The sequence below is a fragment of the Mustela erminea genome, chromosome 2 (assembly GCF_009829155.1).
Source record: "Mustela erminea isolate mMusErm1 chromosome 2, mMusErm1.Pri, whole genome shotgun sequence".
NCBI classification, from domain to species: Eukaryota; Metazoa; Chordata; class Mammalia; order Carnivora; family Mustelidae; genus Mustela; species Mustela erminea.
The window spans coordinates 78,555,049-78,570,653 of NC_045615.1; the positions used below are offsets into that span (position 1 = coordinate 78,555,049).

A 15,605-nucleotide genomic window follows, 5' to 3' on the forward strand; every position below is an offset into this window, starting at 1 on the left:
AGAGGAAGTAATTCATCAGGCAGTCAGGGAGCAGAGGAGTGGAGATGAGGATACAGAGAACTTTTAGAACATAATATGTGCAAAGACATGGGTGCAGAAGGCTTAGGAGGTGTTTCTGTAGCATTACAAATCACTACTGCAGGAGTCTAAAGTGCAAAGGAAATGCAAAGTGGAAGGGCAGAGAGAAGGCTGGAGAGGTAGATAGACTGCCTGCTGAAATGCATTCTACACCGTGTGTTACAAGCAGTGGAAAGCCATGAAGAGTTTTAAGAAGAGACACAATCTGTTTTGAATTTGAGAAACATCACTCTGGCAGCAGTGGAGAGAAGGGTCTGAGGGGGCTGACAGTGCTGGAGACAAACCAGTTACTTAGAAGGCCATTGTAATAGTCCAGGCAAGTCATGATGAAAGCCTGGCAGTGACAGAGCACAGGATTGAGTGAAGTATTAGCACTTGAAATTGATTGGATTTAGGAGTGAAGTAGAGAGAAAAATCCCAGGTTTCTGGTTTGGATAAGAAGGTAGATGAGAAAGGGGAAGGAGGAAAAGAGCAAGTTTTGGGAAAAGGTAACACAGGTTCAAATTTAGACTTACCTCTTTTGAGTTGCTGAAGAGAAATTCAGGTGGAGATGTTCACTACATAGTTGTAATTGTGGGTCTGGAACTTGGAAGAAGGTCTGTGTCCATATAGAGATTTGGGTGTCATCAGCACATAGATAATAGTCAAATTCAGGAAATGGATGTGGTTCCTGGGCAAAAAATACAGTCCCAGAAGATTGACTACTTGGGACTTGTACTGTTCTTGTCTTTTTTCCTACCAGTCTGTTGTCAACTTAAAGCATGATGTAATATGTTAGGAATCTACCAAAGGAGCATTTTAAATATTTCCAGGACAGTGAATCAGTAATTTTGGATGACCTTGAGTTTGTTGAGAGGAGAGTTTATTCCGACTCTTCTCACGTCAGGATGTGACAAAACACATGTAGTGTGAATCATGATGGCTTCCTCAAAGGCTTGGTGTTGTTTTGCCTATTGTCAAACAGTGAAGGTGGTGGAGAAAATAAAGGAGATGCATATCTTTGCTTTTGTTATGACTAACTGTAGACAGTACTAGTCAAGTGCTTTTAAAGCTCTCACTTTTTTTCTTTCTTAATCTGGCTCAGTGAATGATTTGAAATTCTTATCCTGTAGTTTTCCACTTACTGAGATTAGAAGATCCAGTAACCTGGTAATCACGGTGGCCTGTAAGATACTCATGAGAGGGATTCTTTATCTCCAGAACATAGGCTGGAATTTACGTTCATCTGTAATGATGAAAAGCTTCATACTTGTCAAAAGTGATGAAAACAGAAGGTGCTCTACTTTAAAGTGCATCTCTGAAACTACTGGGGTCCGTAAAAGAGGAGATGAATTTAGAACAATAGACATGAAAACTGAACTGTCTTCTCATTCTTACAGAATTCTCTCCAAGTTAGAATTAAGGGAATTGTGACTTCTTCTCTTGGTATATAGTCGTTAAGCTTTCCAAACTGTTTTTCCAAACTTTCGCAAAGTTTTTTTTCCCAAAATGTTGAATCTGTGCCATCAGAAGTGGAAAGTGCTCTGAAAGAAAGTGTTTTATAGTTTCTTCCTTAACTCAGTGGGACCTTTCACAAGCTTAAGGTATTTTATTTAGTCTTAAATATGTTTCTATCTCTTTGGATATATGCTAATTCATATATAATACACCAGATTCCCTTCAAGTTGACATATTAAGAGTTACTTTAGCAGTGCTTAGAAATTTATCACAAACTATGTAGGAACATATAAATAGAAAATTCGGGATTTATCAGTTTCCTTTGAGCATTGGCACCAGCCAAGATTCAGTTGTTGTCCTTCGCATCATAGGCTCTATTCTTGCCAAGTTCACAAGTTAATCTCCAGTCTTACCTAATTCAGTGTATGTGGCTTGCTTCCTTGACTTTTCAGCAGCAGTCCTCCCTCTTTCAAATTAGTCTGTCAGTTTTCAGGGGAGAAGTGCCCCTACCATCAAATCAAGGAGGTGATGTTGGTGGGTCAGTGACATATTTCTCTCTGAGTCAGATCCATAGGCAGGGAGCTGTTAACAACAGCAACTTTTAGGCAAAGAATTAAACGTCTTGACCCTTGGCTATTAGTATTATCTGTGCCAGACATTTAATTGGTTTAGACGAATTACTGATGGTAAAAGATACCATCACCAGGGATGTCAGCAGAGACCTCACTCAGGTGACAATGAGAAGAGACAGCTAGCTTATAAAAAGCCAAACAGAACAAAAAAACCCTAATAGCAACTTTTGGTATAAGTCCAGTATTGTGACCACTAGCCATCGTGGGAATGCAGATGCCCCTTATAACCTGAGAAACTGGGGTTTATGAACTTGCACTTGCCATAGGCATAATTCTTTCCACTCTTCTACATGGCCCCATTTCAGACTGTTGTGTTATGGCATATCCCTGGATTCCTCTGCCTTCTCCCCTGCTTATGATTCCTGCAGTGATTTGCAAAACATTCTCATTTCCTTTGGACACGTAAAATATTTTGGTTTCTAAGAGTCATGCTATGTCGATTGCTACCAATTGAGAGTATGAAAGAAGACGGGTTTTTTCCTCCAATACCTTCACATAGTAATTGTGAAGGCTAAGGAAACCTCACTGTTTGAAAACATTTCTGAAGGGTCTTTCCCCCACCCCCTTTTGAAACTAGAAAATCCAAAAGTTTAAAGAGTAACTATTTTTAACTGCCAAAGCCTATAGTTAGAGGCTGAACTTGAGTAGTTTTTTAATACACAACAGACTCTACTCCTTTCCATAGCGGGATAAACTTTGGTGCCATGAACAACAGAGGTCCAGAACAAATATTAGGATTTATGATTTCTTATGTGTTCACAAAACTGTAGGTTTTTAAAACTGCATATAGTGAGGTTAACTGTAGTTTTACATTAAAGTCCCCAAACAACATCATTGTTGGCATTAGTAAAGAAAGTGTGCCTGGTCTTTATGTGCTAGAAAACTGCCTGTTGATTTCTCTATAATGCTATAGATCGTGATATCCTGAACAAGATATCTCAATATAGAAATGTGTATATAACTTGTGTGGACCATAATAGTGAAACATAGAAAAAAATGTATTCTCTGAGGATATATACATTTAATTACTGTAAAAGTAAAATATATTTTTTTAACTATAGAATAACTTTCTTAGTTGAGGGGCCTTAAAAATGAAATGAGACCTACATATACAGCAAAGTAGGGAAAATAGATTTTTGAGGGCTTAGTTAGTGAGACTGACAATATATACTGATCAGGTTTGTCAGAAAAATACAGTAATTGAAGAGGAATGTATATTATTTTTGAGAGATAAAACACTAGGTTAAATGCAAAGTTTACTACTTAATGAGGATTATTGCTTTTAGAAACCAGTCTTATAAAATTTTACACAACCTATATGCATATACAAAGATTAAGGTCAAATTTGCTTTTAACTTTTCACAATTTGTGTGTTTTATTTTGTTCTGAAGTAATCAACCCTGATACTTACATCATGTCTGTTTTTAATTCTCAGAAGTGGTGTAATCAAAGCATTTTTGGATCCATGTTGAGCAAACTCCCTCATAAGCCAAAACTGAAAAATCAAAGTACTGTAAAAGAATAAACAATCCAAAAAACAGAACATGGGGGAAGGGCCATAAAGTTCAAATCTGACATTTAACAGAGGACCAGATTTGTGCAATTGATGCGTAAGTGGAAGAGATGGTAGTGAGGAGGAGAAATTACCCTGCTTCTTATTTCTTTTCTCATTGTGTCATGACTTATGTAAATTTTGATAATCTGGCTGAAGTATTATTTGTCTTTACTATGAAGTTATTCTTTTTCGCCTCTTTCTACCCTGTAATTCTTTGGAAGTAAGTCATTGTACATAGTCCACATTTAAGGGATGGGGCTAATGCTCCATGTCCATCTCCCTTGAGGGAGAAATAGTTACAAATTTGGAATTCTTTTGCATGAGAAATTTGTCTATTCTCCATTTATTTATTCAATCACTTATATCAGTATACACTCATGGGTGTTTATTTTATATTGTGGGTTATAATCCAATACTGTGTTATTCATTTTGTTCAAAATGTTTTTGCTACGGTCATTGGGAGCTTTTTTTTCAATTGGAAAAATTGGCTCCTATATTCTCTGACACACCCCCATCAATGCTGGGAGGATTTTGAGCACTTCCTAATGGCCTTCAAGATGCTCCACATTCATCCTCTATATTCCTTACTATAGTCTAGGATGAGCCATTTCTCTAAGGAGCCCTCATTGCTCTTATGGGCAATGGTATTAGTGCTCAGTTGGTACTCCCTACAATACCTGGTCTATTGGGATACATACCATACCAACAGGTTCTGCCTTCTCAGCCAGTTCCTAGTATTTCAGAGGAAAGCAATAGTACTGGTGATTAAGTGGATAATACATCATAAACCCACTTTTTCTTTTTTTATAGAAGTTACTTGTACCTTTACAAAACAAAGGGGAAGGAACAAAAACTTGCATCTGTGCTGAATGTTCAGATACGTAAATTTATTAAACTATTACACACTTGAAAACGAACTACATTTTCAAAATGGTTTATGTTCTAGAATGTGGATTTACCATCAACTAAGATAGAGAAGTCTATGAGTGGGAACAGGTTTTATGGGGAAAGATGAGGAAGTCATCAGTTTTGGACATGTTGCATTTGAGATGAATATTGGGCATTCTAATGAAGACAATGTGTATTGACCACATACTGTATGTGTCGGGCACCCTGGAGGCTGACAGAATATCCAAAAATCGACGTAGTTAGGTCTCCCTCTGGGGATTTAGCCTGTGAAGCTTAGTGATGATCTTTCATGTTATCTTTATGATCATCATGATTTTTTGACTCTTTACTTGTGCTTGCTTCTTCTACTCCTGATCTTAAACCTGGAATAGGGGAGAGGAAGATTTTTATCATTGGCACTGAAAAGTGACAAAGTAACACAGATTGACTTCAATTAACATGAAAAGCAAAATAAATTTCACCAAAGGTAAAGTGAAAGTATTGGCTACGGAATATCCACATCTTCCTAGGTATAAGTGTTTCATGTTATCACACTTTTATCTTTACTCCACATGGATCACATAGCTGTGTCCTTGTGCAATGTATGCTTCTTTGTAATGCTACCTGTCATTTATTTGCATCACAAAGACAAGTTGCTTTAGTAATTTCTTGCAAAAAGTGGGCAAGTTAGATAAGCTTATATATCCATTTTTAAAAGTTAACGGTGATCAAAACATTAAAGCCAAGTAAATATTTAGTAAAATTCTTATCCCTAGAAGCAGATTATAGGATCTAATACCACACCCTTTTTTTGGATGACTGAGATGCCTGTTACATTCAGATCATTTTCATTTTGGTTGTTATGCCAGCTCTTTTCATTGTTCTGTTCATTGATTTATGTTCTCACAGTTTGTGCCACTGTTTAGTTTATCTTAGAACTAAAGAATCTGGGAAAAGATTCAAGTCTTTTGAATGTGTGTTTTCCTAACCCTGAAGTTTCCTAGATTTGAGTATATAGAAATAAGCTGGAATCTGGTAAACTCATTAAGGTTTATGTCATATACCTATGTATACATGTTGTATTTATATATAGATATAAATAGGTATAAATTTATATGGTTTTCTATGAGTTTATAATTCTCTCTTCCTATCTAATTTAAAATGAAAAATTATTTTTCCTTTCTTCCCTTAGAGTAAATAATTTGTTGACAACCACCCCCCCGACCCAGCACATACCCCAGAGGCCAGTAACTATCATCAGTCTACCCTGTGAAGTTGATTTTTGAACATTTACTTGAAATAATGTAGCAGCCTACTAGACTCCATTACTTGGAAAAGTATTTCCAGGTCTAACTATTTGTAAAGCTAGCTACCCCTACCCCATTAATAGCCGAACTGAAATAAAAAGGGCGAATAGTCTCCTCTCCCGCAAGACACTGCCAGAAATCAATATGGTCTACGTTACTTATTTGCCGTTATCTACTAGTGTTTTGAGAATTCTAATCATATAATGTTCCAGTTTAGTTTTTGGGCATTATATACGTTAGCTATTTCCTATAAAATATTGTTTTTATGCCTTAGAAATGGTAACCACTAGAAAAAAATCGCTATAATTTAAGGAATTGGTTCTGTTTCTGTGCGTAAAGTATTAACAAAATCCTCTTCTTTAGGAAGGTTACCTCTGGGTTACTCTTCCATCACTGGCATGGAACCCTGATAAAAGTAAAAATGACCCCTGACTGGTAACCTGCCTGTGGACTGGGAGGAATGTGGATGCACCATGAATACCAAGCTGGAAGCCACAGCTGTGGGCTTCACCAAGTGTAGTGTGCTCTTTGTTAGTGGGTGTAACCCCCTTTGTGAAAGCTGTTCACGGGGTGTTTCAAGTCTGAGGCAGGGCGGCTCCCATCGAATCTGTGTGCTCTTGCTGCCTAAACACCTGGTCTGTTCCCTTGGCGGGGCTGGTGAACACGGTCCTTGGATTCTTCATCTGAGGAGGCGTTTGAAAGCTCTTCTGCTGACTTGCTGTGTTCCTTCCTGCACCCCACCGCTGAGCTGGTCTGTTGAATCTTGCAAACTAGTTTGTCCCTCTCAAGCGAAGAGCACTGCTGCTGGTTGAGCAGAATGGGCAGTATAGTGTCATAAGTATTTCATATGAAAATATAAAAGTAACTACTAATTTTTCCTTTATTTTTCAGAAATGTGTTACCGACGAGTGTTTCTTCTTTGAGCGATTGGAATCTAATAACTACAATACTTACCGGTCAAGGAAATACTCCAGTTGGTATGTGGCACTGAAACGAACAGGGCAGTATAAACTTGGACCCAAAACAGGACCTGGGCAGAAAGCTATACTTTTTCTTCCAATGTCTGCTAAGAGCTGATCTTAACGGCAGCATCTGATCTCATGTCACATGGAAGAAGACATATATTTTTGAAATTTGTTAATGAAAGAAAAGAAAAGAAAAATGTGTACAGCTATCTGCTCAGTTTGGATGAATGGTCAGATAACCTTTTTATCTAAGAGTAAACATTTAACCATTGCCTTACTAAAGAAAAGCAACAAAAATTCCCGGAAAATGTATAGACTTCCACCTTTTGTATTGCATTTTCCTTTACCCAGTGAAGCTTACTTAGTGCTACAATCTTTTTCATACATTTGCTTCCTTTGGAAAGAGGCTTTTAAAATTTGCATGTTTTCATCAAACAAGTTTTCTTATGAAAATTATAAACATTAGAATATTAAAGTCAGATATTTAGTTAACCCCAAATGTCCACTACTTTTTATAGTACGGCACACATTATTCTGCATGTGCAATTTACTTAAAATTTTTTAAAACATGTAACTATGGATTTAATCCATTCCTGTCATAGTTCTGTAATTGGCTGGCAGTTCCTTGTGATAGAGTTTATAGAACAAGCCTGTGTAAACTGCCGGAAGTTCTTCCATGGTGAAATCAATCTTGTCAAACCCTTCTCTGTACCCATAGAGCAGCAGCCTAGCAACTCTGCTGGTGATGGGAGTTGTATTTTCAGTCTTGGCCAGGTCACTGAGATCCATCCATTCACACCTTAAGCATTCATGCTGGCAAAAATCTATGGTGAATGAATGTGGCTTTAAGCGACAGATGATATACATATCTGACTTCCCAAAAGCTCCAGGATTGGTATGCTGTTGCCGAATGCTCAGGAGGGACCTGAATTCTGATCTTATACCAGTCTCTTCAAAAACTTCTCGAACTGCTGTGTCTCCTACATAAAAGAAAGATGTACAATTCAGTAAGAATCACATTTTTAGAATTTTAATCATCAAAGATTTTCAGATAAAGTAGCATTATCTAAAGGTTGAGAAACAAAAAACCATCCTAAGAAAGTGTTCAACATAAACTCTTTGCCTTCTGGACATCCTGAAACACCAAAGAATTTTCTTACCAGTGTACATCGTAGAAGCTTTTGAAATATTGAATATTTCTTTGGCTGCTATGTGCAGGCTTACCTACCTGTATACTTTGGGAGTCGTATTTTTAACTTCTTCTGGCTCTATTTCCCAAAAATTGAAAACACAGGTTCCTGCAGTTAATATTCCCACATATTTCATTATTGAAATATGTTTGTGATATGATATATATGATGATATATTTCATTATTGAAATATATCAGTTTGTGGTCATACATCAAAACCGCCCAAACTTATACACATCAGTATTGAGAAAAAGTGATTCATTCTTCCTCACAAGTCTGTAGAGCTACAGAATGTATTGAGCTGTGAACAGTTCAAATCCTTCCCGGTGATCCTGGTTGGGGCTGTCAAGCCTCTGACATCTAGAGCAGTTTCATTTATAACCATTCTGTTATGCTCCCCTAGTTATCCTGTCAGTAGAATCCCAGTATGGTAATTTTTGGCATTTCCTTTGTTCCTTGAGATTCCAAAGAACTATTTTGTAAAACTATTTGTAAAAACAAACTTGTATTAAGAAAGTTTGTAAAAACAAACTTGTATTAAGAAAGTTTGTAAAAACAAACTTTGTATTAAGAAAGGTTTTGTATTAATGTCTTGTAATTTACAGAATTTTATAATACGACAAAGGTTTCACATTTTATAAGGTTGGTTATTTTCAATATTATGCAAATTTCTGGAGCAGGATTTTGGTTGCCATTAACATTTTTGCGGTTGCTTTTCCTAAATCTCCAGAAGAACCCCCTAAATGGGCTTTCTCTAATTTTGGGATGTTCTGTCACTGTCTCCCAGAGTGGTCATGAGAAATTCTTTAAAAAGCTGTGTTCTTTGCTCAGTTTGCTAGAAGCTTTCCAATTTCACAATTGCCACAGGCATAGATTTTTGTTCAAAGACCTCTATTCAATGCTGTGTCCTTGTTTGTCAAATAGAAAATTATATTTGCCTTCTCAGTAGTCCTACTGGTGAAGAATAGGCAAGGAAGGGGAAGTCAAGGACAAAACAATCTCAATTTCCACATATTCTGACTATAGATTGTCTTAATTGCCTACATATGCTTGTGGGTGTGTCTCCTCCCTACCCCCACCCCACTAAGAAACAGCTCTGGAAATATGCACAGGAAAAGCAAAGTGTTCTAAAATATAAGACATTTGTCTGCCATTTTGAACTACATGCTGACTTCCCCTTCCCTTGAGGTTTGCCATAAATTAAAACAGTAAGTTCTAACCATGTTTAAATTAAAAACATGAAAGAATGTATGTGAATAAAAGGAAAACCTTTCTTAATACAAATAATTTTCAGCTTGGAATACAATATATGATTGTTATTAAATCTGGTAGATTTAATAAATCTGAGATTGTGGCACTAGTCTTAAATTTGCTGATTTCACTTAGCTATTGTTTAAATGTTTATTTTTTTAACACCTTGAAAAATGACCATGGGGGTTCTGTTAAACTTTTAGTACCACTAATCCAAAGTCTGGCATTTCATTTGGAGTCTAGCCTTTTTATGTATCATGGAGGCACAGGACAGACTAGTGAGTGGATCTACCCTACTAAGCAGTCACCTTAGCAGCTGATTGGAAGCCAGCACTGCCTCCATAGTTTGATCAGTTTAATTTGAATCAGCATATCATTGGCTGGACTAAAAACTGAATGAGTAGATAAGTGCTTTTCCAATCAGGGTATGAGTGACTCCTTCCACCTCAAGATGGAAATCTTTACCCCAAGGTTTTTTTGACAAGAATTAAAAAAAAAAATTTTATGCAGATAAACTGCTTTATTCTGTTGTACTTTTATTTTAATGTACTGTAAGCTGAACTGAAATAACATTTACTGTTTTATATGTTTAAAGAACCAAGAGGGTTTTGTTTTTATTTTTGCCAATTGAGAGCTATGTTTAAATATGTCACACAGTGTTTTGTTTAGTTACAGGACAGTGAAATGGAATTTATTTTGTTATTTCTATTTTGTAATATTTAACAATAGGATTAGGTTGAAAGAAAATAGGAAAGACTGTGCAGCTTGTGGGTTTTCCTGGCGTTTCCCTCAGATTCTGGTGCACTGATGAGCTCTGAGCAGCCCCCACTGCTTTATGGTCCTTTGACCATGCAGGAGATTCTCTTCCTGTCGATGGTAGTGAATTTTTTTAGGAAGGCAATTTCTCTGTTTTTAACCTTGCAGATACTTTCGTACTATTAGGGTATTATATTAAAGCCCGAAGATTGCATTCTGTTTTGTATGTGACCCCCCTTAGTTTTTTTAAGCATTATGGATAAGAGTGTTTCATTTACCTAGTATTATCAAAGAATGAAGGATTCCAAACAAATGCGTTTCCCAGTTAACTAGTGTTTCTCAGTTAACTAGTATTTACTACTTAAGAGCTAATATGAATGTGTGCACATTTGTGATGGCTCTATTCCTAAAGTATATTACATACTTTCCTAAATACGGAGTTTAAAGAAAATAATTTTGATAATTATTGGGTAATTTGACTTTATCCTTAAGAATAATCTATTGTGTTGGAAGACGGAAATGCTCTAATATAGACAGACATAATCCTTCAGAACTCTATTGTCAGTTATCATTTCTAGCTGTTTCAGGATTTTATCAGCTTTAATTAATAATACTCCTACACAATACAAGGAATGCCAGTGGCTGCTTTTCTTATAACTCCTCATGGCTGAGTAGGTGGGTTGTTGTACCAACCACAAATACTTAATTCAGAGTTCACTTTTTTTTTTTTAAATCTGGACTTGAAGAGTTCTGGAATATACTTAAAACTAAAACTACGCATACTTGGCTTGGAAATGTGCTTCTTTGTTTGCATTAAAATGTAAGTATCTTGAAAATTCACAAAATCTGAAAAAACTCAAAAGGAAAAAGTCAACTGACTTTTTGAGATGGCAAGATGCAGAGGAGGAAGCTAAACATACCTCCTGTAGCCTGATTTTTGCCTAATATAAATTGGGTAAGGATGTAAGACATAAATTTAATTAGCTCACACACACTCTCATATATCACATAAGGGTAGTGTGAGATTAATTAGGTGTTCCAAAATAAATGGCCCTCTCTTTTAGCACTTGTACCACCACAAAATCTTTCTACGGAAGACCCAAGCAATGGACTCTAAGCAGAAGATCCATAAGTACCTGAAAACCAAAATTTGCTATGGATATATCTCATTGTAGTAAATTTACTTATGGTTTGTTAGGAGTTGGCTATGTACTGTGTATAGGGCATTTTAATCTGTGTAACATTTTTAAAAAATGAAGTTTCAAGTATATATACGTTTTCAAATAAAATATTTAAAGATAACTTAGGAAGTTGACTTTATATATAAATGTTGGCTAAAGAGGGGACATGCATATGGAGGAAAAATCATGGAAAATTACGGTGATACCAAATGAGGCATCTATTGATTTCTTATGACGCAGACTGCATTTGACCCAGTCAAGGGTCAGGAATAGGGAGGACTTCGTTTTTATTCTTTCTTCTATTTATTGTAGATTCAGTAACATAGAGTTCTTAGCTTATGTCACATTTCTGTTTGAAATACTGAGCTCAGGAAGTTGCTTTAAGGAACTCTCAGTTGAGACTCACTTGTATGAGACATTTTATTACATTTTGGCTTCCTGACTATTTAAAATAAATAGTAGACAGAATTTTTATAAAGGGGAATTAAGTCACTACTGCTCTATAACTGAGTTTATAAATACTTATTTTGAAGTTCATTGAAAAGTTATTTAAAAGTTATTCATTTAAAAGTTATTTCATCCTTGTGTGGTGAAATGGTCAAGAATTTGTGTTTTCTTATAGTTTAATTCCAGGAACAATATTAGTCATATCCAAAATCACCCTTAATGCTAAAGTTTACTAATGTATATACAAAGCTTTTTATTTTCAAACAAATTACTCTAGAAGCAACCCTAAGCAAAATAGGTGGTATGCTCCTAATGGTATTTTTTTATACTAGTGAGATAAGTTGTAATATTACAAGTTTTGCTGCTAATTTTATATAAGCCCTGAAGTAACTTCTCTGAAATTTCTCAGTCTAAACCCATTAGAAAATTTAAAATCTTATTTTCAGCTATAGAGCAAAGTAAACATAAATTTCCAAACATTTCCAAGCCAATTAAAAATATGTAAGGTATACATACCAATATCTTCTCCGGGCTCTGACAGGCCTCCTGGAAACTTCCACATATTTTTCAACTGCAATATAAAGTCAGAAAATAAAGTTAACATAGCTTCATTCACTAACACATACATAGAGACCCCACAAAATCCACCCATAATTGGTCAATGCGTTGAGAATTTATCTTTTGGTAATGGCATGCAAATTTCCTTCACCTTCCTTTTTCTACCCTTCTTCTTCTTGGGTGGGGGAAACTTGTTACTTAAGAAATCTTTTCCTACCTTTTTCTTCAGGAAATAGAAGTGGTTTTGTTTGGTTAATGTGATAAATTCTGTATGAATAAAACAGTGGAGGGAAATATCTACTGAGTTTGTATAATTTTAAAAATTTTGCTGCTAGTTAACTATTAACAAATAGATGGATCTTACAGATGCTGCTATAAATAAGTAGAAAGTACAGTATAAATTTAATAACTAAAGTATGCTATTTTTAATTTTCACATTTATTTTCTGTATTGTGTGTCTAATCAGATTTCTCTTGTTCTGTGTGTTATGATTTTATATACATATGTAATTGCTTTTCATGGGTAGTATGAATAAATTTGATTAGTTTAAGCTTGAATTATTTTCTGTGTTTGTGTGTATCATTTCATATTTTGGTGGGGGGCAGGTGGGAAGATATGTTCTTAGAGTGAGAGCACATATGGAAAAAATGATTATAAATATCAAATGGCATGGGACAATATTCTGAAGGTGGACATGGCTTTCTTCCTGTTACAATTCTGTTTTATATATATATATATATCTATTAACATGACAAACTGCAGAATGAAAAATTATTATGTACTTGTAAAGGTCCTACAGCTTGGAAACTGTACACTTCAAGCTTCATTCATAAAACAGGTTTATGGACCTTTTACTGGTATGCTTTTTGACCCACTCATTTCCTGGATGAGTGCTTCATAAAGAATGTGTCATTTCCCAACTGTTCTAAATTGGAGACCAATGGCATGGTTCCCAGTTTCCACAGACTGTTGATTATGTAGGTATAGAATTCAGGCTTTCCATCCTTCCCCATCTGGCTCAGACTTGAGATTAATTTATAAAGCATATTTTATTAATGTATAAATATATCTCTATGCATATCTCTACATTAATACACTGTCTTTGGGATTTTGTTATGAAATCGTTCCAGAAGCTATTTCTATAGAAACTATCCAGTCTTTTTCCTGATACAATGTTAGATTTCACCACCATAAATTCTATTTCTAACAAAAGAAATGTTATAATGGGGGCGGAAAATGCTTCCCCCAAACAATAACTTAAAATCTTTATCTAGACTTGACTATAGAGACTATTGATTAAATTATGAACTTACTAGAAGGGGGAAAATTGTAGATATAAGGACTACAAACAGCTTAAATTAATTTCATTTTATTATTTCATAAAACACAGGTATGGAAAGATTAACTATATATTTTTGTGGTACTCTGTGGCATTTTCTGGCAGCACTTGGGTTTAAAGAGCTTATGTGAAAAAAGCTTTCTCCTCTCTTGCAGAAAGCTTGAGCCTGCACTTAGTTCAAAGTGGTAGATAGAAAGGCTTAAGTTAAGTGGTTTGGAAAACCTGGTTATGTTGCAGATATGATCAGTGGAGGGTTGAGTTTATCTTCTCACCTTTTTTAGTATTAAACTTCCACTTAGGTCTTTTTTTGATGTTGTTAAAGATTTATTTATTTGGGAGAGAGTCTGTGTGTGCAGGGTTGGGGGAATGGGGGTGGCAGGAGAGAGGCAGGGACAGGGAAAGAAGCAGACTCCCCTGAGCATGAGCCCGACTCAGGGCTTAATCTCACAACACTGGGATCACAACCTGAGTCGAAATCAAGAGTGGGATGCTTAACCGACTGAACCACCCAGGCACTCCTTCCCATTTAGTTCTTTAATCCATTTTGAGTCTTTGTATATAGTGTCAAAAAAGTGGTCCAATTTTATTCTTTGACATGTAGCTCTCCATTTTCCTAGCGCCATTTATTGAAGAGACTGTCTTTCTCCATTGTATATTCTTGCCTCCTTTGTCATAAATTAATTGAGCATATAATTTTGGGTTAATTAAAAAAATTCCCATTAACTGGGCTTAGCAATACAAATAATAATAACAGCAATTTCCAGGGAAAATGGTGGAGTAAGAGGACCATAATCTCATCTCATCCCAACCCACACCTAACTAACACATGAAGTACCCAGCAGTTTGATGCTATTGCACCTCTGATAAATCCCTGGGAAACAGAAGGACAGCACCCAGCAGTCTGATGCTATCACACACCTCTGGCAAATGCCTGGTCTGACTCAACTCAAGCCCAAGGCAGCCCCAGACTGGCGCAACAACATAGGGATCAAACTCTGCCCCCACAACAGAAGGAGAGAGCCATGCTTACACTATTGCAAAAGCCACTCAATTACAACAGCAGGGCACATGGCAATACACATAAGAGACACCCCTGAAGAGTAAGTTCCAGTGAACAGGGCCCTCCAGGACCTTCAAAAGGCCACTACTTTCAAGAGCAGGAGACATAACTGAATTTTGAAACACATAGATAGACACAGGAAGTCAGACAAAATGAGGAGAGAGAGGAATACGTTCCAAATGAAAGAACAGGCCAAAATCACAGCAAGAAACTAAATGAAACAGAGATAAGAAATATGTGTGATAGAGAGTTTAAAGTAATGGTCATAAAGATACTGGACTTGAGAAGAGTTGGGGACCTCAATGAGATACTCAAGAGATAAAAAACACATGAAAGAACCAATCAGAGATGAACAGAAGAACTGAAATTAAAAATACACTAGATGGAATAAATAGTAGACTAGAGCAAGCAGAAGAATGGATAAGCAGCCTGGAGGACACAGTAATGGAAAGCAATCAAGCTAAACAGGAGGGAGAAAAAGTAATAACAGAAAATGAACACAGGGAACTTAGCAATACTATCAAGCATTTTAACATTTACATAGATGTCCCAGAAGAAGTGAGAACAGGGGGCAGAGAATTTATTTGAAGAAGTAATAGCTGAAAAATTCCTGAATCTGGGGAAGGTAACAGAAATCCAGATGCAGGAGTCAGAGAGAACCTTTAACAAAAGCAAATTAAGAAGGTCCACACAGAGACACATAGTAATTAAAATGGTAAAAAGTAATGATATAGAATTTTACAAGCAGCAAAAGAAAGCAATTTAGAATTACAGAAATTAATGCACAATATAGCAAGACCAGACACTCCTTCTCCATGTACCACTACATTTTTCTTAGTAACACCTACTACCAACTTACATATTATTTATTCATTTATTATTTGTATCTTATTCATTTGAATTTAAGATGTAGAAATTTCACTTTGTTCACTAATGTTTGCTTAGTGCTTAGAACAGAGCC

General features: G+C 36.0%; 2 protein-coding genes across 6 annotated transcripts in view; one reads left to right on the forward strand and one right to left on the reverse strand.

The window, feature by feature from the left end:
- Positions 1-7,071, forward strand: part of FGF2 (fibroblast growth factor 2) — a 59,891-nt gene extending 52,820 nt beyond the window's left edge. Inside the window, exon 3 of the mRNA XM_032333350.1 lies at positions 6,789-7,071. Within this exon, the coding sequence (XP_032189241.1) occupies positions 6,789-6,974 (186 nt within the window). The 3' untranslated portion in view covers positions 6,975-7,071. The remainder of the gene's footprint in view (positions 1-6,788) is intronic.
- Positions 7,072-7,159: 88 nt separating this feature from the next.
- NUDT6 (nudix hydrolase 6) overlaps positions 7,160-15,605 on the reverse strand; it is a 49,616-nt gene continuing 41,170 nt past the window's right edge. For all 5 annotated transcript variants that reach the window (XM_032333343.1, XM_032333342.1, XM_032333346.1 and 2 more), the window contains 2 exons: positions 12,204-12,258; positions 7,160-7,842 (listed from right to left, as the gene is read on the reverse strand). In XM_032333343.1, the coding sequence (XP_032189234.1) occupies positions 7,445-7,842; positions 12,204-12,258 (453 nt within the window). In that variant the 3' untranslated portion in view covers positions 7,160-7,444. The remainder of the gene's footprint in view (positions 7,843-12,203; positions 12,259-15,605) is intronic.